At 42.1% G+C, this 24119-nt stretch overlaps 1 protein-coding gene across 4 annotated transcripts in view; it reads right to left on the reverse strand.

Annotated features, from left to right (window-relative positions):
• Nucleotides 1-21013, reverse strand: part of LOC136440085 (calcineurin-binding protein cabin-1-like) — a 26694-nt gene extending 5681 nt beyond the window's left edge. For 2 of the 4 annotated variants that reach the window (XM_066435873.1, XM_066435870.1), the window contains exons 1-23: nucleotides 19748-19896; nucleotides 18951-19061; nucleotides 18397-18590; nucleotides 17083-17980; nucleotides 16377-16522; nucleotides 15784-15887; nucleotides 15124-15327; nucleotides 14364-14503; nucleotides 13791-13891; nucleotides 13074-13224; nucleotides 12600-12715; nucleotides 11975-12129; nucleotides 11137-11311; nucleotides 10548-10652; nucleotides 9684-9868; nucleotides 9129-9339; nucleotides 7017-7321; nucleotides 6641-6805; nucleotides 6113-6314; nucleotides 5572-5664; nucleotides 4259-4462; nucleotides 3629-3755; nucleotides 456-707 (exon numbers count right to left, since the gene is read on the reverse strand). In XM_066435873.1, the coding sequence (XP_066291970.1) occupies nucleotides 456-707; nucleotides 3629-3755; nucleotides 4259-4462; nucleotides 5572-5664; nucleotides 6113-6314; nucleotides 6641-6805; nucleotides 7017-7321; nucleotides 9129-9339; nucleotides 9684-9868; nucleotides 10548-10652; nucleotides 11137-11311; nucleotides 11975-12129; nucleotides 12600-12715; nucleotides 13074-13224; nucleotides 13791-13891; nucleotides 14364-14503; nucleotides 15124-15327; nucleotides 15784-15887; nucleotides 16377-16522; nucleotides 17083-17980; nucleotides 18397-18590; nucleotides 18951-19061; nucleotides 19748-19892 (4489 nt within the window). In that variant the 5' untranslated portion in view covers nucleotides 19893-19896. The other 2 variants (XM_066435871.1, XM_066435872.1) reach the window with 2 other exon arrangements.
• Between the last annotated feature and the right edge of the window lie 3106 nt (nucleotides 21014-24119).

Consider the following 24119-nt stretch of genomic DNA (forward strand, 5'->3'; position numbering starts at 1 on the left):
ATCATCATCAGCTTCCTTAAGGTAAGGTATGGGAAACCTACAATGTACTCTTCTGCTGGCATCAGGAGTCAATATGAGAGTTTTCCTAGGCCTGCTGGTTCATTGTAGTACACAACACAGACTTGATAGAGTATGAACTATCAACTACTAGTAGAATCTGATCATTGAATTTCTATACAATTCAGTAGTAATGTTTACACGTTATCCATTGAGATTGATTTATTTGTAAAACACAGCAACCTATGGACTGTATTGCATACTATCTTATATACAGTATGTAATGAAAGGAATTATGCACAAATAACGTCTCTTACATTACAAATGTAAAATCACTGAGATAAAATAACTTAAAATAAAAATACATCATAAACATCATGGTCCAAGGAATAAAATATGTTAAACAGTGTCTTACAGCTTTTATCCATGATAGAAATACGTGAGGATTTGCATGTCACCTGTGGCTGAAGACACAATGCCTGTGGTAGAAGACAGGGTGAAGACGGTGGAGGTGGTAACAACGCTGGCAGCTACGGAGGCTCCCGGCACCTGGAACGGGCTTGTGGAGTCCTGGGACACCTTGGCTTCACCAATCTTTGCAAAGCGGCGGATGTCCCTGTGCTTCAGGTAGTCGTGGTCGACTGGAGTGGCGGTGTATGTGGGGGAGGTCGGGGTGCTGCCTGGGCCTGTGCTACATGTGGCCATCGTCACTGTTGGGTAATGTAAAGTACAGTAATGTACTTATCATTGTGCCTGATGTCACACCTTTTACTCTCCAAGCAGGTGTAAGGATCTGGCTCATTCTCAGTGTTTAACAAATGTATTTGCAACATTTAGTACTCCAATATTCAATCTTTTAACAGTTTGTCTTGTCCGACTAACTTGCCTAACTGAGAAGTTGAAGCATTTAAAAACACAACACTAGTTAGAATAATACAGAAAATAGAGAATGCTGCAAAAACAGGTGTAGAATACTGAGAGTGAACAAGATCCTCAGATCTGCTTGGAAATTGATCATTACAACTTTTCGCCACCTTTTTCTTCCAACACAATGGCATGAAAGCACTGCTTTGATGTACCTTTGTATGAAACTTATTCTCAAAGCAGACCCTTGGGGGCAAAATCGTGACTGTTTCCGATTGGGCCCAAGATCTGACTGCAAGGCCTCCAAGGCAAACTCTTCTTCCTTGGTCGGAACAGCACTGCCCATGGGGAGACCACGCGCTAGTCAGCCTGGGACTCAGATTTCAAGCCCAATTACCAAAAGTGACCTGGAGGACGTTTTTCCACCCTTACATCCGCTTGGACAATTTTCACCATGTTTTTGTACCAATGCACTGGCCTAAAAGCACTGCTTCGATATACCTTTGTATGAAACTTAATCTCAAAGTCGATCAATAAATTGTTCTTCCATTGGCAATGGCCTAGTTTGAAAGCCTTAAATTCTACCAATCCTTAAGCACTTTGAAACAAGAGTTCTACGACCTCATACCTTCGTCAAATGATTTTGACCTTTATGACTGACGTATTAGGAGTGTTTTTCATCAATCATCAATCATACCAGTTGATCCTCTTCACCCAAATAACATAAGTTGTCCAAACCTCCTTGTTATGACTATGAGCTTAACAAAGAAGGTTATGCTAACATTTATCATCAATTATGCAAATAAGCTCCCTCCATATTAGCATAATTTGATTCAATGGTGTTCACATTCACACAACTTCCTAATGCCACAAGTATGAAATTGCCGTCATTTACTAGTATGGAATTATAGTAGTTTCTCATTAATTATGCTAATTAGGCCCACATTTGCATATTTCCTATCTATCAACATTCCTCTCTTCCTTAGTTACAAATGTCACATATTTGAATAGTCATATCATGGAACACAGCAGATTTTTAAAATTGCCTCATTAATCATGCGAGTTAGAATTTGATTTGCATAATTATCATCCAATCATACAAAGCATCACGTAAGCTATCTACATACCAAAAATCATGACCATCCATCAAGACCATCTCGAGTTATAGTTTTTCTCATTAATTATGTCAATGAGGTTCTCATTTGCAAAGCTGATATCTATTAATATTTCTCTCTTCCTCAGTTACATATGTCACATGTTTGAGAGTCCTATCATGGAAATTGATTGATGTATAAACTTTCCTTAATTATGCAAATTAGATACTGATTTGCATAATAAGTATCTAATCATGTACATCAGCACTCAAGCTATGTACTTACAAAAATTTATGACCATCCACCAAGCCCTTCTTGGGTAATTCCCTTTCAAAGTCTGAAGCAAAACCTGCCCCTGCTATAGCCAACCCATAGGTCTGCTTGGAGACTACCTTACCAATGCCTACAGCTGGCTGACAGCCAATTTGTGTAACTGACGTTTCCTGCCTTCAAGATGACCCCTCAGGACCCTACCCCTATCCATGACGCCTTGGAACAACACAGCCAACACGTACACATACTTCAGCATACAATATAACACATTTTTACACTTTTCTCGTTAATTATGCAAAACACTTCGCCCAAAATCTAATCATCTTGAGATTTCCCACATACACACCGACACACCAACTACGACAAGAAACCATCCAGGCGTTCTCGACTTATTCTGTTCACTAACAGACACACAGACAAGCATCATCGAATAACCTTCTCGACGAAAATTCGTCGACGAAGGTAATGAAGCACTGCTTTGATGCGCATTTGTATGAAACTTTATCTCAAAGCAGATCCTTGGGGGCAGAATCGTGACTATTTCTGATTGGGTCCAAGATCCAAGGCCGCAAGGCCTCCAAGGCAAACTCTTTCTTCCATTACACGTACATTTACAACAACCTAGTTTGAATAACCCCTGAATTTCAAGCGTGTTCGAAAGTGTTCGAAAGGAACCGCCCACGAGGAGACCACGTGCTGGTCAGCCTGGGACCCAGATTTCAAGCCTGACGCCAACTTACCAAAAGTGACCTGGAGGACATTTTAACACCCTAACATCTGCTTGGAAATTGTAATCATTACGACTCTTCGCCAATTTTTTCTACCAATGCATTCGCCTGAAAGCACTACTTTGACATATAGATATCATTTAAGTGCCATTCCAATTAGCAACAACCTCGTCTGAATGACTCAAATTCTACCAACTTCCTTTAGCACTTTGAAATGAAAGCATGTGCAGCGCTTTGATGTACATTTGTATGAAACTTAATCTCAAGGCAGATCCTTGGGGGCAGAATCGCAACCTTTTCTAATTGGGCCTAAGATCTGACTGCAAGGCCCCCGAGGCAAACTCTTCTTCCATCACACGTACATTTACAAAAACCTTGTTAATTAGAATGAGCTAAAGTTTCACCAATGCTCAAAAGCATGTGTGTTATACCATTTGATATAAAGTGACTGCTTTAATCTTCTTTTATTACTGTAAAGATGGACTTTACTAACCGTTGAATACTCTTGATTTTGACAGGAAAGCATTACTTTAATACATAATGCTGCCTAACTCTGTAACCAATACATATGTAGAGAATAGGGTGCCAAACAGCTACTTTAGTGACTGCTAAACGATATGTAAACCACCGTTTTAATAACAGTTGCAACATGAGCCTAGACTGAAGCTGTACCTTTAGATAAGGATGAGGAGTCCTGTCCATCTTGGCTGGAGGACTCGGCTGCACTGCCCACACTGTCCCTGTCCCTCTGACGCTCCCTCTTCTCCTTACCCAGTGCAAATGGGCTCTCTGCTGCTTCCTGGGGACACACAGTTTCTTCAAACCACTAAGCATGTTCAAAAATGTTCAAATGGGTAGTACCGGCTTTAATGCTCAATTTCTGCATGAACATCAGAATACCTTGATAATATAATTAGTTTTACAGATACATTGAACTCTACAACTGGACAGATTACAATTTGACAATGCAATTTGAGTGGCATCCACCACAATGACAATGACAATGACATTGTACTTTTGCATCCAACTACATGTAACTACAATGTAACTCCAGGGATAATAGTGAAAAATTTGTAAAAATTGTACACTAATGGAGATCTGAACAAAACAAACAAACAGGACTGATACACAGAATGGAAACCTACATCCGAGGGATTGGCCACTGGGACCTAATACACATGTGCGGGTTACTGAAGGCGGATAATCTATATATAGCTACTAGATAAACATTGCATACTGTTATACAAAATACAAAATGAAACAAGTCAAACATGAATAAGCAAAAGTGAAACTACAAAGTACCTTGATGTATTTTTCTAGCAGCTGGTAGTCAGGATTGCTGGGCTCCTTCAGGATGTACTTCATGATAGATGCGTGGATGCGGAAGAAGACCTCCAGGGCCTCCATGGCCAGGTCGGGCGGGTTGTGGTAGTGGATCTTCCTGGGGTAGCGCGCCTCGTCCTCGTGCAGGTAGACGGAGGCCAGTCTGTAGTGTTCCAGGTACACCTGAATGAGTGAATGAATGGTTTATTACGTCGTTGCAAGCTTAAGACACAACATACAGTAGCAGGCTTCATTGGCTGAATTGCAGTGTGTTTTACAATCAAGAGTAATCTAAAAGCAATAAAGATACATACATAAGCTAAACATTACAACCCTTATAATACCAGGGTGCGAAATACTTTTTTGAGCCAGGTTGCCCATGTTGCAACCTAGGGCAAAGGCTAAGTTGCACATCCAAATTTCAGGTTGCTCCAGCAACATTCACCGATTTCTTCAAATAAAGCTCGTATGTAGCGTATAATACTACTAATATTTCAAAATATAAATTAGATAGTATTGTGTTCCCATTGACCTAAAAACATCTTGTTTAGCCGAGGGCAGTGTGTTTTCGTCTTTTTCAGCTCAAATTCCACGATCTATGAAGGGTTTTTGATGGTTTAAAACGAAAAAGTGTTGATTTCTTTATTTCAATTGAAGATTTACCGAATTTTATGAGAGTGACACTGTGTTTTTGTGAGCTTCCAGGGCTCCGATTGAGATCTTTGGCTCAAAATATAAGGTTGCACACTGCGCTACCTGGGTTTGGAATTAACTTGCACCAACCGAAATCTTGTTGCACTGTGCAACGTGCAACCTGGTATTTCGCACCCTGAATACTCACTTTTAAAATATATGTGTACTCGTCTAAGTGCTTATTGTCAACCAGGAAGGAGCATGTATCCAGAACGCTATTATAATAGATACAAGGCATGCAAAGGAAGACTCTGTGTCAATCTACTCAGCATGCTGAAGGAAGATCTGAAGCTCGGAGGGCGAGGCCCTCCTACAACAGAAGAGAAACTCCAAGAGCTAAGGGAGCTTGCAAGATGCAAGGCACGGTGGAAAAAGATGAAGAAAGAATGAATACAGCTGCAGAAAACGGTGGATGATGATGATGATGGTGATGATACAATGTGTAGCTTGCGCATGCTATCCAAACCTATTATAGCTGCTGAGTCTCTTTCGTCAACTTTGGTCAATGTTGCATCAGGGCAATGGCCGTTGCATAAGATATATCTTTGGACATAACTATATCAGCCTACAATATACATAAACAACATATACATGCTCACATGTGGAGGGTTGCCTCGTTTCTCGGCCACCTTCCCCAACATGTAGTGATGCAGCCACTCCTCCTCCTCACCGTCTCCTTCTATCTGGTTAGCCTGAAAAACAGCAAGCAGTTCTTAACTTTGTCCCTGCTAACTTAGTACCAATTTTTTTATTGGTAATGGGGGTTAGGCAACAGGAAGAAGGTTAATCTGACCTTCTTGTCTCCATTTATTTGTTTGGGTCTATACAATGACTTGGTAACAGTGTCTTGGAAACAATGAATTGGTTACAAGTAGTGACTTGCTAATCAATGTTCAAGTTGCAAATGCACATAACTGCTCGCATGAATCTCGCAGAAAAAATGGTTACCGTAATAAAGTTAAGGATATAAGAAAACTTTTGAAGGTTTACCTTGTCATTCAGTTCATGCCACAGAAACATTCTATACATGTACATGTACCTCTAAAATCCCTGCATTTGGTCTGCCTTGCCTCTATTTGTACTACCAGACTGAGGAAACTGATCACATCACAGATTAGATAACAAGTGAATGGTCCTCACCTGAGTGAAGCAGTACTCGCTCATAGACAGCATCTCGGCCTTCTTGCTGACCATCTGCTGGACGATCTCGGGCGCCAGCGTGATCTCCTTCCGCTGTTTGAGCTGTCGCGAGGCGTGAGAGTGGAGCCAGTAGGCCAGGGACCCGTACTCGATCCACAGGGACACATTAGTGTTGTCTAACTCAAGGGCTCTCTTAAAACACCTTAGACAGGACAGAAGTAAGGATTTCAATGTGTGCTCATTGCACTAATTCGTAGTACAAGCAGGTGTAAGGGGGAAAATCCAGCAGGCTGTCAGAAAAATGGCTGGTCATAAAATTTGATAATTTTACACCCAAACTCTGCTTGAAAATTACTTGTTGGACGCCAAAAATAGGTACTCAAGCAACTCGATAAAACTTTCCAAATTTTATCCAGTTCCTTGAGTAACTATTTTTGGCATATCTTATTACCTGGATGTCTAACCTTCATCAATGTAACAGAGATCATGGTTTAAATCAAAAGTCAGTGCCATTGACACACTCAGTACCTCAATGCTGCGATGGAGTGTTTGTGAATGGGTCCTTCGTTCTTCAGCTCCTGTGAGTTGAGTTTCTGTTCGATGCGGCTGCTCCGTGCCAGAGCCATGCCTGCCCAGGAGTCCAGTCTATCAGGACACACACAGATGTCCTGCAGGTAGAACTTGATGGCTTTGCTGTAATCAGGGAGTGGACAGGTAACTTTTCATAAGAGTAACAGTAAAAGAAATGATGTCCTACAGGTAAAAACTTGCTGTAATCTGTTAAATGTGACCTATCTCCTGATTTACGTAGATGTGGAAAGCATTCATATTGTCCATTACATTGCATTTTACAGTCAAACATGTTTTCATCTGTCAGAAACAAAACTTTTAACAAACAGCAAACCTGGACTCCTTGTTTTTGAAGTAGTAGTCAGCGAGCAGATAGAACAGTTCCTTCACGACAGGGAGGGTGATGGGTCTGTCGCTGGGGATGGCCGGGGGCTCTTCCGTCTGACTCTCGATGTACGCGACCACTGATTCCGTCGTGTTGGCCGGATTGGGATCAGTTGGAACCAGCGCAACGATCCGCCTCAGCAGGTGTTCCAGCTCGGCGGAGACCGTGCTGGTCTTGTAGCTGTCGAACTCCGGGATGACCTTGGGTTTGAAGAACTCGAACATGGGCTCCACGTCGTCCCAGGTCAAGGGCACCTGCAGGAGGAAGGGAAGGACAACTTGCTGATTTAGAAGGAGGGATGAATAAAGCAAGCTAGTAAAAAAAAGACAAAGGAAATTGTTGAAGTACAAGTTGTTGAAGAGAGAAATTTGGGAAGACACACTGAAATTGTTATCTCCATGAAAAAAGGCTTTTTCATGAGATACTGTTTTGCTTGCGTTTGGTGTCTGTGTGTATGTTTGTGTCACCGGACGCTTAAAGTCGCCATAACTGTAGAACCTGTACATGGATTGAATTGATTTTTGGTATGTGGGTGGGTGTCAGGTGGAGGAAGGTCAAGGTCGATTTTGGGCTTCCTGGCATGTGTGACTGGAACTGCAATGGCGTATTTGTTAAAATCTTAAATGTAGAAGAACTGAAGAGTGGATGGACAGATCGTCATGTTCTTTGGTACACAGGTAGGTTAGACCAAGTTGTACACACTTAAGTGCAAACTATGCAAATGAGACCGAATTTGCATAAGTTAGGAGGTAAATCGTTTGCATGTGTGTCGTCGGATGCTTAAAGTCAGCATAACTGTAGAACGTGTAGATGGATTGTAATGATATTTGGTATGTGGGTATGCGCTGGGAGGAGAATGGTCAAGGTCGATTTGGGGCCCCCTGGTTTGTGTCCCTGGAACTGCAATGGCCTATTTGTAAAAATGTTCTAAAGGGGAATAACTGAAGAAAGGAACAACAGATTTTCATGTTATTTGGTACACAGGTAGGTTGGACAGAGATGTACACACTGAAGTGCAAATCACGCAAAGTTAGTGTCTTTGCGTGTGTGTGCGCGTGTGTGTATGTTTGTGTCACCGTGTTTGTATGTATGTGTCACCGGACGCTTAAAATCAGCATAACTGAAGAACGCGTGGATGGATTGAAATGATATTTGGTATGTGGGTAGGTGTGGGGAGGAGAAAGGTCAAGGTCGATTTTGGGCCCTCTGGTATGTGTCACTGGAACTGCAATGGCGTATTTGTCAAAATCTTCAAAGGAGAATAACTGAAGAAAGGAGCGACAGATTTTCATGTTATTTACTTGGCAGGTAGCTTAGAGAGGGATGTATACAATAAAGTGCAAATTATGCAAATTGGACTTAATTTGCCTAAGTAATGGGAAAATCTATATTTGCAGTGTTGGCCATTGTGGCACTTCTAACAGCTGTTAGTGTTGATAGCGAAAGTGGGTCAATGTGGAACCTGAGCCCCCGACAGCTGCAGGTGGCCGGGGGTCATACCATTGAGCGATATAGAATGGGGGGAACTGGTTTAATACAAAAAAAAGTTTCATGGAGATTTTGGGTCCTAAGACTCTTGTTTTTGTTTGTTTGTGATTCAGGAAAGGAGAGAAACTTGCTGAATTAGAAGGGAAGGATGAATGAGATAAGCAAGACTAGTAAAACAAGAAGGAAATTGCTGAAGTACAAGACTTAGTTGTTGAAGAGAGAAAGTTGGGAAGACACTTGTTAGTTTGTATTGCATACCCAGTAAACCATCTCAAGGCTTACATGTAACACACCAGGTTTGCACATGTATCAAAGAGCATAAGCTGCATATCCTGACAGATATATTTGATCCACTCAATCACACAAGGGTGGAGCCCTAATCTCATCGATAAGCGTGCTGGGTTCTTAAGCGTGCTTGAGGTGTGGCTTTCTTCAAACTTGCTTTGCTAGAAGGAGAGATGGGGGGACAGGAGAAAAAGAAATAGGAAGATAGGGTGCATAAAATGATAAAGGGACAAATAGTGGTAAATATGCAGATAATCAAGTCAGAGAAGTCTTTACAATGTATGGTACCTGTGTAGAGTCATGCTCCATAAGATGGCGTGCTTTAGCCTTCTTGTTGGGGTGTCCATACAGACAGTAGTAACACTGTTCCAGGGACATCTCAAGGTGGTCCTTCAGGGACTTGGCATTGCTCTTTTCGGCCAGCCCCTTCAGCTCTTCATTCAGAACTGTCACATAGAACTTAAGGAGGAGACCATTGCTGTTGCAACACCAGGACCTCCTGTAAATAGATGTAAAGAAAAAGACATCTCTTCAATACACTAACATATCTACAAAATCATGTCTATCGTGAAATCACTCCGGTTAGTCATGGGTTGCAGGTCCTTTACTAAGACGTGTACTGATAAATGCAATAAAACTATATTCAGTTATATTTTGTATCTAACAGATTGATTTGCATTGCAATTTACAGTTGTAAGTGAGTGAGTTAAAAATATTCCTTTATTTCCATAGTGCTCTAAATCTGTGTTCCCCTTCATCTGTATGCACAGTGTCTCCCTGCATCTACGTCACACTTTAACCAAAGTTAGAAGCCATGTCGGCACTGCTATCTTTGTTCCCCACCTTCCCAGGTACTCGTGTGAGGTGTTGAGCAGCATGAGAGATGACGGCAGCATGCTCTGCTGTTTGGCTCCTTCCCCAGCTGTGGTGGTGTCCTGTTTCCCCCCCTCCTCCTGTACTGACAACGGCACGTCCACCTCCATGGCCACACTGCCTGTTTCATCCTGCAGGGACTTGATGCGCTCCTCCTGCAGTCAAACAGTAGCACGGAAAATCAACACCAAAGTACATCTCTCAGCCACACCTTAGAACCAATGTCTTTTCATAAACTGCCTAACAACAGTTGCCATATAAAGGAAGGCTTGTAATGGCTCCACCTCTGAAATCGTTCCTGATGTTGCATATAACATTTGTGACAAATTTCATGCTTTTATTATTATCTGAGCAATTTTGCACCCATCGACTAGACTATGGCAAATCTTTGAAAGCTCAAACACGAATCTATAACAGAACATTTTTACAAACACAAGTAACTGAAAGAAAAGCGTATTAATATCTGCATTTTGCCAATGGTAAACTAAAACAAAATTAGAAAATATTAGTGCAACAAATAGAAACAAAGCATTACTTCTGTGCATCTTGAGACTCCCTAAAACTGTAGGCTAGGTGTAGCCTACTTAGCAGACTTCTATGAGTGCAGGCGTTTATTTTTGTGAGAGCTCTGATTTGTGATTTTCAACATGGGCCAGGGTCTCTACTAAAGTCTTATGCCAGAAGAGATTGTTTATGGCCCGTGTTGAAAATTGCGATTCAGAGCTCCGGCAAAAAATGCCTTCAAAACGCCTGTGCTCTTTGAAGTCTCCAAAGGAGGCTATGTACACGTAGGTGGGGAAAAATGTTGTCATTCCCGTAACTTCGCCAACTCACAGAGCCTACTGTATATGGGGAGGACATCAGCTGGCCATGTGTGGGACTGGTACTGCAGACCACTGGGGTCTGCTGTGGGGACCTGCTGTTAGTCTGTAGCTGGTCCTATAGGTGCACAAATTTAAGTTCACATGCACCTGTCTACATATACATGTACAAACATGCATGCCATACATAATCACAATCATAATACATGATACCCGACACCCAATATATAGGGCACTGCTGGGAGGGGGGCACGACCAAGGGCAGGCCTACTCTGGATCCCTGTTTGGTTTTGAACAGCACAACTAGTACTGCAGGAGCTTCCATTACAGTGCCAGTCACCATAAACATGTAGAAAAGGGACATCTCAGAACAGTCATATAGACTGCTTTAAAGCAGGTCATAGAAAATTTTAGAACATGGCAGCTTAATGATACCAGGCTAGATAAATGCAACAGTGCAGCAGAAAATGTGCATAACACGAGAGACAAGAAAGAAAAGTTTAACCACAGAAAAAGAAGTATAGATTTCCCCTTTATGGCCTACATGTACATGTATGTATGTAACATAACAGAGGAAGGACTGGACATAACCATGTCCTTACTTGATACTTGATGAGCCTGTAGAGTAGGGTCCAGGGCAGGACCGTGGAGGTTGTGGGTTCGGATCCCTCGGCAGTGGCCATGACCAGGTCAATGACCTTGATGAGGTTCTGGGTGAGGCGGGCGAGTCGGTACGAGGGCAGAATCTTGATGACATCCTTCCCTTTGGACATGGCCCTACAGAATATGGGTTCCAAACTTTTCTGTCAAAAGGAGGGCTTTCTACAGCTCTAGAGTTTTGATCGTCCTTTGTTTGAAGGAGTGAAGCACTTGGTGAATCACAAAAGGCACAAGTGGTCAGAAATGCTAACCTGGGATATTAAGAAACTTAAACCCTTTGAAATGTTGTTTCACACAAATTTCGAATGGCCGCATATGAATTTTGATTGCACTGTTAATACCCTAATGAAACTGTCAAGAAGTTTCTATTTTTTGTCATAAAGGGAGGCGGAATGGGTGTCCCGAGCAACTGAGGACACCCTACGAGAGTCTTAGCCCTGATCATAAGGCAGTCAAGTCTGTCTTAGTTTTTTTGCTATACAACTTTCATTGAGATTATGACAGTACTATCTACAACTTAGTACAAAGATCTATGAAAAGCTTTCCTGTTATAAGTACAAGATAACAGAGTTTTGTATGACACATCCATGACTATCCTATAATTTGATGTTATAGGATCTTAACGTATGCGTTTAACTTAATGATTGTATTTTCTCCCAGGGTTAGCCCTTAACAAAAATACAATAGCCATCTGCGAGTCAGGTAACCCTGGCTGTTCATGTAACAACATGTTCATGCTGAACTAATAAATAAATAAATAGACTGTCCAAAGTTTCTTACCTGTCTAGCCCAGTGAAGAGCTGAGTGAGCATGTTTCCCCACTGTTCCTTACTGGAGCTGCTGTACTCCGCCTGCCACTGTTGTACAGCCTCTTGTACCGACTCCTCACCACACACAAGACACTGCTCATAGTTGGACAGCCTCAGCAGAGACTCCTAGGATAATAACAGTATAACATGAACTCTTGTCAGGCTAAATTGTGAACTTTTGGCTTGTTTACGATGATTAAGTTTAGACATCCAGGTAAACAATATTCAAAGACAATTCAATTTCTACCAATGTATGAGATTCAGAGATTATTTCCGAATAACCTAATCCTATCCAGTTGTAGAGATTTCATTATCTTCAAATTTTGGCTAGTTTAATTTCTTCACTGATGTATCAATTTCAGAAGCTTGGTCTTGTTGAGCTTATTCAGACTTGTTCCTTATAATTTGTATCCTTCGATCCTCATTGAATATCAAATGTAAGAAACTAAATGTACGCAGGTCTTTGAGTGTGAAAACCTCTTCCGAATCAGTAAGGAACTCACCATGATGAAGACTCCTTTCTCTTGCTGGAAATGTTCAAAATAAATCTAGAGCAAGAACCTAATCATTTCCTATCACTAAGGCTGAAGACAGACCTGCAGTAAGAGCAGCTGTGATGGCCGCTCTGTCACCCCCTCCACGACTTTCCCCTCCTTGTACGGGACCTGCCTCAGGGTGGGGAGGAGAACCTCCACAACCTGCTGGTAGTTTCCTGAGTAGCATAAGAAAAATCAGCCTTAGACAGCTGGTCCAAAATGCGCAGGAAAAGAGAAGTCATGCTAATAACCATGAAAAAAACCTTTTGCAGGTCCATTACATAAAATGGAACATACAAAGTGGATATTGACATTCAATCAGAATTACAAATGACACCAACTGGAAGAAAAAAGGGCATGTCCATGTACACATTCATGTACAATCAAATGGTTCAGGGCTAGAGCTTCCTTGTCAAATTACTTTAAATTACTGAAACAAGCTTTGGACGATGAATTGCTTTGAAGTTTGTTTGAAGATGCAGGTCGACAAACATGCACACATCCCCCCTTTAGAGTTAGACCAAGTTGTCCCACCTGCTTCATACAGCCTCTGTACCTCCTCCAGTGACTTGCACCTCTGTAGAGACTCCAGTTGTTTCTGCACCGTGTCCCGTGTGATGCTCTGGTCCTGACGACAGTTGGGGAGCGACACGACGACAGGGGCGTGCTGGCCCTCCTCACAACCCTGTAGGAGAAACATTATTTGAATCCAAGATGACACAGCCAGTAGTTTCTCACAGTAAATACTAAACTGCACAAAAATGTATATTTAAGAATTTCATCAATCATTTCTCCATCGTTACAAACCAATTGTATAGTACGCATCAGTGGAAAGCTTACATGTATTTATACCCACTGCATGTAATGATATCATACTTGTTATGATCCTACATTCCAAGGTTGAACACCAGAGGATGGAAAATTTAGATTCATGTGTAACACTGGTTAGACTGAATTCATCATACAACAGTTACTGCATGACATCTGATAATTATGAATGATGAAGATCTTCTTGGTTTCCTATGATCTTGCCTAATGCGCAGAGACTTGTATCTTTAAAAAATAAGTACATGTATCTGCTGTGTTTGGCTAAAAATTCAATATAAATGTAACATCATACTATTCCAGTTAAAGTTTTGTGTTGAGGTTTATATGATTGTACAATCATGTGCAAGTGTAAGATTTTCGATTGTGTTTCATCTTGAATCTCTGTTTCCAGACTACATGTACATCAAGTCTGCAGGCACTCACAGGTTTGGGCAGGGCCAGCAGGTTGGTACAGATGTCGAAGGCGTCCAGGGCCTGTTCCATCTCACCCTGGAGCATCAGGAAACGGGCCTTCACCCAGTACACTGGAAACACAGACAAGTCAGCACTAACTAGTGACTAAGTACACTGGAAACACAGACAAGTCAGCACTAACTAGTGACTAAGTACACTGGAAACACAGACAGGTCATCACTAAATACACTGGAAACATAGGCAAGCCTTCAGTAAGTACACTGGAAACACATACAGGTCATTAATAAGTTCACTAGAAACACACACAGGTCATCACTAACTAAGTACTTCAAGGAAATATGTCAACTTTGTACATAGAAATTTATGTCCAGAAAGTTATTTTCTATAAGGGCACAGTTTTCCAACCAGGGTCTGTCATAGAATCTTGTTGCCTATGGCAAAATCATGGCCATTCCATTATCTTAACACAGAAAATTGTCATATCTAGTATAAAAAGATTAAAATCAGGTCAGATCACACCAGGAGGTGAGCATGGCTTTGCTGAGATGAATTCTTTACTCCTGGGGAAAAAACCCTGGTTACCTCTGATGGCATACTCCAGCCAGCCGTCCTGCAGGATGTCCCTACAGGCTGTCATGGCCGTCAGGTGGAACATGTCGGCTACGTAGTGTTTCCCGGGGAAGTCTGGACCCAGGTGGGTAGGGGCGGGCGCTGGGCTCTTCCTGGAGAGGACAGATGCACAGAACATACAAATGTACAATGTACTAATCTCAAAGCAGATGTTAGGAGGCAATATTGTTATGTTTTTCTGTTTCACTCACTCACTATCCGGTTTAACGTCTTCTTTTCCCAATTGCCTCCCTAACATCTGCGTAAAGTCGCATTGATCAAGATCTCTGAGGGGCATAGCTTTTCAGTAAGAGAGGCAGTATGTAACAGAAATGCTAAGTTCGGCTAATGTAATGATTTTGCCTCCAACATCTGCTTAGAGATTAACAATGTACATCCATCGAGGTACACATGTATGGTTCAGTTCAGTTAAATACACTTTATCAAGACAGGTCACATTTCCTCTTATATTCGTATCAATAGGACTCATTTTGACGGCTCTTGTCTCCTTTGTTGAACTTCCTTCTAATGGGTGACAAAAATGTGACTGTACCTTACAAGGATTGCAAGAAGACAAAGTTTGTATGTACAAGAAAATCAATGGTTTATGTAAGCCTACATGTGCAACACAGGTAATGTGTGTTGTCAGTAAACATAAGAGTGCGCCCTAGCAAATCACAGATGAACTGCAGATTGCAACATGTAGGTGTTTGCAGTGTAAATCAGTGCCCACCCTGGCGAGTTCCTGGGTGCTACGGAGGGTTTAGTCTTGACCCCGAGCCAGTGGTCCAGCTTGAGTTCGGCATACACCAGGGCAGCCAGCCCGTTCTTCAGGATCCAGTCGTTGTCGTAGTCACGGTAGAAGACGGAGGGGAGCACGATGTGGTTCCGCACCCTCTCAAACACCTGCAGGAAAACGTCTGGCTGTCCCTGAGGCCTGGGGAAACACAAAAGAATTTTGTCACAGGTTTTCAGATAAACAGCGCAAACAGCCATGACAAAGATGCTAGTGTCATCAAACTGAAAAAAAACTACAGTGGATGTTACTTGACGATAGAAAAGAATGTCAAGGCCATACATTATGTACAAGATTACAAATAAACTGGTGGACGAACCAACTACCGAGTATCTAATTCCAGCTCAGAACAGAGCAAGAAGTAGTCATGCCTTCAAGTAATAATGTACCAGAGTTATCAACCAACGATTGAAATGCTAAAAAATATGTTTTTCCCTAGAGTGGAGCTCGTTGCCAACAAGTACAGATCTGAAGGATATATTCATCAGACTACATGCTGACGACGAAAACCATGGGTTTGCTAAGATGACAGTCTTGTACTTAAAGTTAAGCCCCATTATAGAAACTTTAAACAAAGTGAATTCATGTAAAACCCACCACTTGGAGTAGAAGCGCTGTGCCATGTAGACAATGTACTTGTTCATCAGGTGGAGAACACCACTGTTCACCTCATGCTTCCTCAGGAACTCTAGAACATCCACCTGGTAAATACAGAAAAAACACTTTCTTACAAACTATCATACAACACCGACACTTCACATACATGTACAAATTGCAGAATGTGATAAAACAGTACAGTAGATAGAGGTACCTTAGAGTACCTTCAGGAAAACTGTTTATGTAGTTTTCTTGATAAAGCCATTACAGCCAAATGCTGTCTACAGCAGTCATTCAAGGGACTGACCAAACATAACCACTACATTATGTACAGGTGACCACTATATCAAAATGCTCATCAGATAAGCATGAAGACGTGACAGTGAGCCCCCAATGTATTCTTACATCACACTTCAAAGCAAACATCAAAGTATATATTTATTTTAGGTGATACAGTGCATACTACACAGTGTTGAAGAGGAAATTGAGTGCAAAAGTCTAACAATCTTAAGTTTAAAGTCAAACTGTTTCAATTTTCACAACAAGACATATAAAACAAAGACTAGTGACATGCTGTGTTTCAAGACACTAACCTGCTCTGTCAGTACATAAGAAGTTGGGCTCCTGTTCCCTGAGAGCTTCTGCAAGAGGTCCATCCTCTCCAGGGGTGCTGTCCTCACTACAGTCTCCTCCTGGCTGCTGGCCTCCTGACTACTGGCATCCTCCTCGGTTAAATCATCTACAAATGAAGGGACAACAGACAATATTTCAACAATGTCAACTGGTCATCACGTAACAAGGCCCGCAAGTCCCTTGTCACACAGCACATAAATCGACCGACTGGCACAAGCCTGAGAACTCTAAATGACATTTTGACAGTCACAAATGCACCCTGTGCTCTCTCGATCATTGCACAATTTTTAGGGATTGATCAAAGTTTGCAGGTCACTGAGCCCCATTAAATACAATAGGTTGGCAATAAAAAAGTGTGACCCTCTGTTCATTATAAAATATTGGGCAACCTTCTGGCGATCAACAGAGACAGCCGAAGCTTGTTGACTATGTGACACCTGGGGGCTTTACAGGCTACATGAATAAGAATGTAACAGTATCTCTTCTCTCCAGGTTAGAAACATCAAGAAGGAACTTCAAGCTCACTGACCCAATGGGAAGAGTGGGGGTTACAAAGGATGCTCAGAAACAGACCCGTCACCCATGCATCTCTTACCCCACTCATATCGATTGGTATCTGATATCAAGAAGTCGACATTTTGTCATTAATAAAAAGTTGTTCCTAACCTGATACTTGAAGGCTGGATGGCAGATAATTTTGGAGAAGCTCCTGAAAGTTGATGGTCTCTTCTTTCTTCTTCCCTGTGTTCCTTACTCTCTGGGAACGCCGCTTAGCAGACAGGTCACTATCGGGCGCCAGGCGTTTCCGTTTCGGTCCCCGCTTGGCCTGACCGGGTACATCAATGTCCATGGACATGGAGGAGTCCTCGGGAGGGGGCCTTGCTTCCTGGGTCTGTCCAAGGGAGACCACTTGAGTGCCCAATGCAGATATGACGACGTGCGGCTGCAAGACGGGTACTGTTTGTGTGCTGGAAGAAGTGGCTGGAACAGGAGCAGAAACAGGAACAGGAGGAGCAGGTGGTTGAACAGTTACTGGTGCAGAGACCTTTATTTCGCTCCCGGGGCTTCGTATTTCTGGAGGTGACGTCGCCTGACTTGTGGAAGATCCTAAGTATGGAGTCACGTCAACCCGACAACCGATCGTCACCGGTTTCTCTGCAGTCTTGACATAATCATACGTTGCCACCAGACTCTCTCCAAGAGCCTTCCAGGTTATGGATGTTAACGGTTTGGCGAAGGGAACGATGGGCTCATCAGGTCTGCGTCTTAGCTCTCGTCGCTTCTCACGCATGTCCAGAGCTTCTTTAATGAACCCTTCTGCCTCCTCCTCATCCACAGTGTCTATACACGGATCACACAGCCGGAACAAGTGCTGAGTGTCCCTTCGGAAGGGGGGGTATTCTGAGAAAATCTTGTTGCGGAAGGCGAGGCCTTTTGCGTAGTGGGGTTCACGTTCCAAGGCTTGTGAGATGGCGTCCAGACAGTGCTCGTAACAGTTTAGAGCATACTGGAGAGTTATAACATTGTCCAGGCAGGGCCAGTGCTTTGGATTGCAGGTTAAACCCTGTAGTTGGGACAAAAAAGGAGACTTGCAATAACTTAAGACAAATGCTATCACACCAGCTGCTTTGTACACCATGTGCAGTTGCCAGCATGTTGCTACAAGTAAGTGATTTGATATTTACATATTTGATTTTGAATATGTAAATGTACATCTATTTCTGAATAAGGGTCTTTGTTGAACCCAATGGTAGACTACTATGTACAACAATTAGTTAAAAACAAAAGCAAGTTGAAGTATGTGGACATTTATTGGTACATTACACATGAGAATTGAAATGGGCCATACTCACTACACCTACACATGTACATTTGTGCATTCACATGGACATCTATGATCATTAGCTGGAACAACTGAATGAGATGCAGTTCAGCTGTTCATGGGTGTACATAAATTTTGTATCTGGGCCATTCACTTACACATTCAAAGCAGTACTTGGCGAGTGAGTAGTTGTGTATCTTTAAGGCCACCGTCCCCATCTTGTACCACACAGTCACGTCGGAACTGTCCAAGTTCACGGCCTCTAGGTACGACTCCATGGCCGCCTCTAGTTTACCGTCCTGTGCCAACATGGCCGCCATGTTCTTATGGGCAGAGTACTTCAGGAGCAAACCTGGAAAAGGAATCGAGGAGTCTTAATGAGTTTTTTTTCCAGGATTCTGGGGAAAACCCTGAAGTTGATACTGGAATGGGTTTATAACAGAGTTGATGCTGATATTACAGAACCCAACACACCAATCGAGAAGAGTAGGGGTTACTCAATGTGCTTGACCAAAGTGGGGGGACGTCGGAACGTCTCTCCCATATCTGGATGACCCATGATTCCCAGACAGAAGGGTTTTTTAACACTTACTTGGGTGTATTCCCAGACAGAAGGGTTTTTTAACACTTACCTGGGTGTATTCCCAGACAGAAGGGTTTTTTAACACTTACCTGGGTGTATTTCTAGACAGAAGGGTTTTTTAACATTTACCTGGGTGTATGAGACCCTCCGGTTCCCCGTCAGCAGCCAGTGGTTCTGCCTCCTTCACCAGGCTGGACTCCAGTAATGCCTGGTACACCTCAGCAGCTGCTGCATGGTTACCTGTATGGACATTCATGACTTTTTTTGTACAATATGATGGGGAAAACAAGTATGGTCAAGTCATCTTCTATCATATTTAATGCTACATCAATGTAACGGACGGTCTCATAACTTTGACAGTACCATAACTTCAAACAAGTTTCCCTTTGTCTTATTATGCAGAAGAGAGACATGTTGGTTTTTATCAACAGTGCTATCCTAAATGCAACACTTTTCAGACAACCGACACTAGTGCAATGCGTTGTCGACCTCATAAGTTTACATTTGAAGTTATGAGACCCCCTGTTATATTCATCTATTATGTTTATCTCCTATAAAAAAAGGTGGAAGTAAAGAATTCTTCATACAATGTCAACTCACATACATGTAGTAGCTGATTATGTGTAATGTAAATTTCATTCATGACAATACCAGGTTGACTAAGTTTATTTCCAGGACCATCCTGTCAATAAGAGTTTTTCCTGCACTATTGACAGGATCATATCTTGATACTCCGTACAGGGAAGAAGGCGTCCTCCTGTCATCTCCTTCCCAGTGCTCATCTAGCCTAGTCTTGAACTGGTTTATGCTATCTGCTGCAAATACTTTATCCTACTGTAAGCCTTCTAGTCTGCCCCCTTGAACATGCTGTACACTATCATATATTAAAGTAATATAGCATGTGGTAAATGAAAGTTCTGTAGTACCTGATCTCTGTATCCCCAGTGCCTTGTTGTACAGGTTATTTTGGATAGGAGTGATATTTAGTACGTGGTACCTGATCTCTGAATCCCCAGTGCCTTGTTCAACGTTGTATACATGTAGGTTATTCTGGACAGGAGTGATATGCATTTTGTACATGTAGTTTGATACCTGATCTCTGTATCCCGAGTGCCTTGTTGTACAGAGCGAAGGCCTCTGCTTCCCTGGCCTCCTTGGTGGTGTCCACCTGCGGCGCCGAGTCACTCTCATCGCTGGAGCTGTCGTTTAACGCAGCAATACGGATCTGAAAGGGAACCCGCACAGAATTTTTGTCGATGTAGTGATAGATTGATGTGTGGGAAAGTTTATGTTTTGTTTTTAACCGAACCTTCATCATCGTCCGTCGACGTGCTTTTGCTACAACGGGGCTATACCGGGTGACGTACCCTTATATAACCTAACCTTAGACCGTCCCATGCTTCCTTCTGTGGTACATTAGGCTATACTTTTCCTTCAGTGTGTCTGATTTCGTGCATTCTATTTTGCTTGTAGCTCCCTATAATTTGTTTGGAGGTCTTTCTCTACATTCAATTTTAAATTATGCTGCCTTCCTTTTATTTCTGCAATACGACGTACTGCACATTAAATTATTTTTCCAAGGCTAAACAGATTCAACTAGTCTTTGATCTAAGTTGCTGTGTATGTGTGATCACCATGCAACAACACTATATGTTAGACTTCCAAATAAATTATATGACCATGACAAATTAAAAGCCACCTAACGTTACAGGTATTAACGTTAGTACTGGTATCTAAATTAATACAAAATTATGTACGTCATTTACGTTGGGCTCGTCAAAGGCTGGTACAAATGGGAAAGGCTGATATAACGTTGACGGCAAAATGATAATGTGGGACCAGAAGTCGTTGTTGTTGTCCTCGTTTAACGTCTATTATATCGCTAGACGTGGTCCCTTGGTGCTGGGTTACGCTTAAGCTTGGTTCAGAACTGTGATCGTGGTGTGCACATCTGGGGAGGGGGGCTTGGAAGACGCACAGGTGACAATAATTCACCATAAAAAGGAAATTGTAATATTCTAGCACCTACCATGGTGTTCCTCGACTTCTTTTCTCTACCCCTCTTTAAAAGCAAAGCTTTTTTCCTCGCTGAAATATCGTAGGGAGACGTAGAAAAACTTCCACAACAAAGATCCACCAAAATCTAACCAAATCCCGCCATCTTGGTTTGACCTGAGACTGACAATAGCATCACATTTGCGAACCTATAAAAGTAATTCACACGATTTTGGTTTGGATTTCTGTTTGATTTGATTATCGTTGATATTATGAAAGTAATACATAACATAAATGTGTTGAATTCTAAAATTTCCTAGTCTTCGACGAGAATGGTAATGAATCTTTTTCAGCTCTTGTCAAGGCATGAGCGACTCCTATCGATTCAGCCTATAAGTGCAGGTAAAATAGTTTGACCGAGATCATCAGTTTCATCTACATTGTAGCTATTTACAAATGATTATCTTTCCTCAATATTAAAACTGAGATCAAGACACCAAACACCTTAAATATAATGATCCTGATAAACATATCTCAAAATGTTTCTTCACACCTTCAAGCTAGCCTGGTATCTATCCTACTCTAGTCAGCTTTATAAAATATTAAAGCTTTGACAAATCGGAAAGTGGTGTTGTATAAGTTTAATTCAATTGCAGATGACAGTCTAAACATGCCTTTCACTCAACAGCACTTCTTTTCCAAAGTCTGGAAATAAATTTCATTCAAACATTTAGGTATTTACAGTCAGTGGCCTTTACCGGTATATACAAGATATACAGCTCACCAAATATATACAATCAATAGTCTAGCTGACGTAATGTTACATAATACTGTGTCATGTGGTCATGGATAAAGTCATTCCTTGATAAAGATTTATTGATACAAGTTTCATAAATACACATCATGAAAGCGTGGAATGAAAGGGAACCTGCTGGCATATTCAACACGTACACAGTGTTTATGACTTCAGCAAGCAAATAATTTGCATGCACTTTTGATGTAACGTTGGGTAACCTAAATTTGCGGGGTACTTAAATTCGGGATTTTTCGAAAACGGGGTATTTAGGGATATGTGCTAGATGCAACATAAGTAATACCGCTAGAAATGCAAACCTGCCAGACTTACGTATTCAGAACACTGTCTGAAAAGCTTCGATAAGCATGGATTATAAGGCGACGAGGTCAAAAACTCTCCGTCCCTTATTGGAACAGTCTGAGGACTTCGTGGGAGAATTAAACAACATGGTTGTCGGCTGGTTTATAAGAAAAATGTCACATCCGCTTCCTGCTCAACACAATTATTTACAAGACAACTTATTACAATCTCTTTTGCTAACCTGCAACTGGATTCTAAGTGTGATCAATCATCAAAACTCCTCTCTGTTGCTACAACCTACGGCACGTGTATTTTCCCGCCGCCATATTGTTAACCAGAATCCTGTTGTCAAGCAGACGACAAAGGTTTGTGAGGAACACTCTTTTGTCTAAATGCTGCGTGTGATAGTGGACTGAGGAAGATATTTTCCTCAAAGTTTGCTCCTAACACAACAAGGAACACATGGACATAGTAGTATTACCATTTCTACGGCATCCAGCTAACTTCCCATGAATAATGTAACGTTACACGTTGCCAGATGATGACGATGGGCCGACTTTGAGTGAAGTTCTACCGACTCAACACACGGGTTGTACCCGAACTGGCCTGATGTGTGCGGTACGGCCGTTTTTTCGTGTATTTTTTTTACTTGGACACGTCTATATCCATAGCACTCTCCTCAAGCCAAGGATGGAACGAATAGCTGCTGTATAAAATGTGATTAGCGGTAAGATATTCAAGACGAATCTTCTCTCCCGAATTAATGTGCCCCCCTGTCCGACAGCACCGTAATTGTGCGTGCGGCGGACGGTAGTTTCAAGTTGAAATATTATGGTGTCAGCACGACTAGAGACAAAATCTACCATATATATGATTAGTGCAAAGATAGTACATGATACTGACAGAATTATAGAAAAAAAGGATGGTTTATTGTTCTGCTAGATTGATTTCAGTCAACCATTATCGGAAAAATCCCGAATTTATGTTACCCAATGTTACAGTTACTGAATCATTATAAAGCACTTGCTACAGATGGTAGACACACTCTTTCATACCTGGAACATATTTGTACCATAGTCATGTACTTTTACATATCTCGGACAATTAATAAACATAAATCTGCTTGATTTTGTCCAGACAACCATGTAGTCTTATTCACATGTACCATTGAAATTACAAATTGTACAAACCTGTGCAGGACAGGTGTAGTTGTCTCTGCATCCCTCGTCGTCAGGCAGACTGATGACTGTAGGTGTAAGTGAGCCTGACCACCCCCGTAGCCTCCATTTGGTAGCTCCCAAAGTTGAAAGGTCACCCTCTAGTCTCCCACAATTCCTTGCGGTCCACACTGCGCATGCGCACCAGTCTACTTAGCAGAAATCCCTGGCCGAAGTCGCATCGGGAGGGACCTCACAGGAACAAGTAGATTCCGCCTCTCTCAGGGTGGGAGTCTGCCTGACGACGAGGGATGCAGAGACAACTACACCTGTCCTGCACAGGTTTGTACAATTTGTAATTGTCTTCTGCATCCTCTCGATCGTCAGTCAGACTGATGACTGTAGGTGACTTAGCAGCCTGAGGCCAGGACACTCTGACCAAAACTGCAAGTTCTCACTGGCTTCCTGTAAAACTTCTCAAAAGTCGACGATGACGACCAGTTAGCTGTCCTCATAATGTCACTGGCTGAGACACCTCTCCGAGCTGCTGCAGATACTGACGCACTCCTCGTTGAATGGCCTGTGAACTTGGCCGTGTCAATACCTGCTTCTTGCAGCACTAACTTCAACCATCTTGCAACCGTTGACGACGTAACGGCCTGGTGCGGCTCCACCAAGGCCCTAAACAAAAAACTGTCGCACAAACGGAAAGTCCTTGTCCTAGCAATGTACTTCTTCAAATAATGAACAGGGCATAACTTCTTGTCCTGAGGAAAACTCGGTAAGACCACCTCATGTGTGGCCTTACCTGGACGAGAGGATTTAGACAATCTACAAACAACAAAACAAACTCCTCCTGGAATCTTCTTCTTTGTCCTGACCTCCAATAAAGAAATAGTCTGTTCTCTTCCCGCCGAAACTAAAGCTATCAACATAGTAAGTTTCAAAGTCAAAAGTTTAAGTGACAAAGACTCCGCTGGTGACCAGCGGCGTAAAAGTTTAAGAACTTTACTCACGTCCCAGGTGAACGAATACTTCGGAAGTGCTGGA

Source organism: Branchiostoma lanceolatum, chromosome 8 (genome assembly GCF_035083965.1).
Source record: "Branchiostoma lanceolatum isolate klBraLanc5 chromosome 8, klBraLanc5.hap2, whole genome shotgun sequence".
NCBI classification, from domain to species: Eukaryota; Metazoa; Chordata; class Leptocardii; order Amphioxiformes; family Branchiostomatidae; genus Branchiostoma; species Branchiostoma lanceolatum.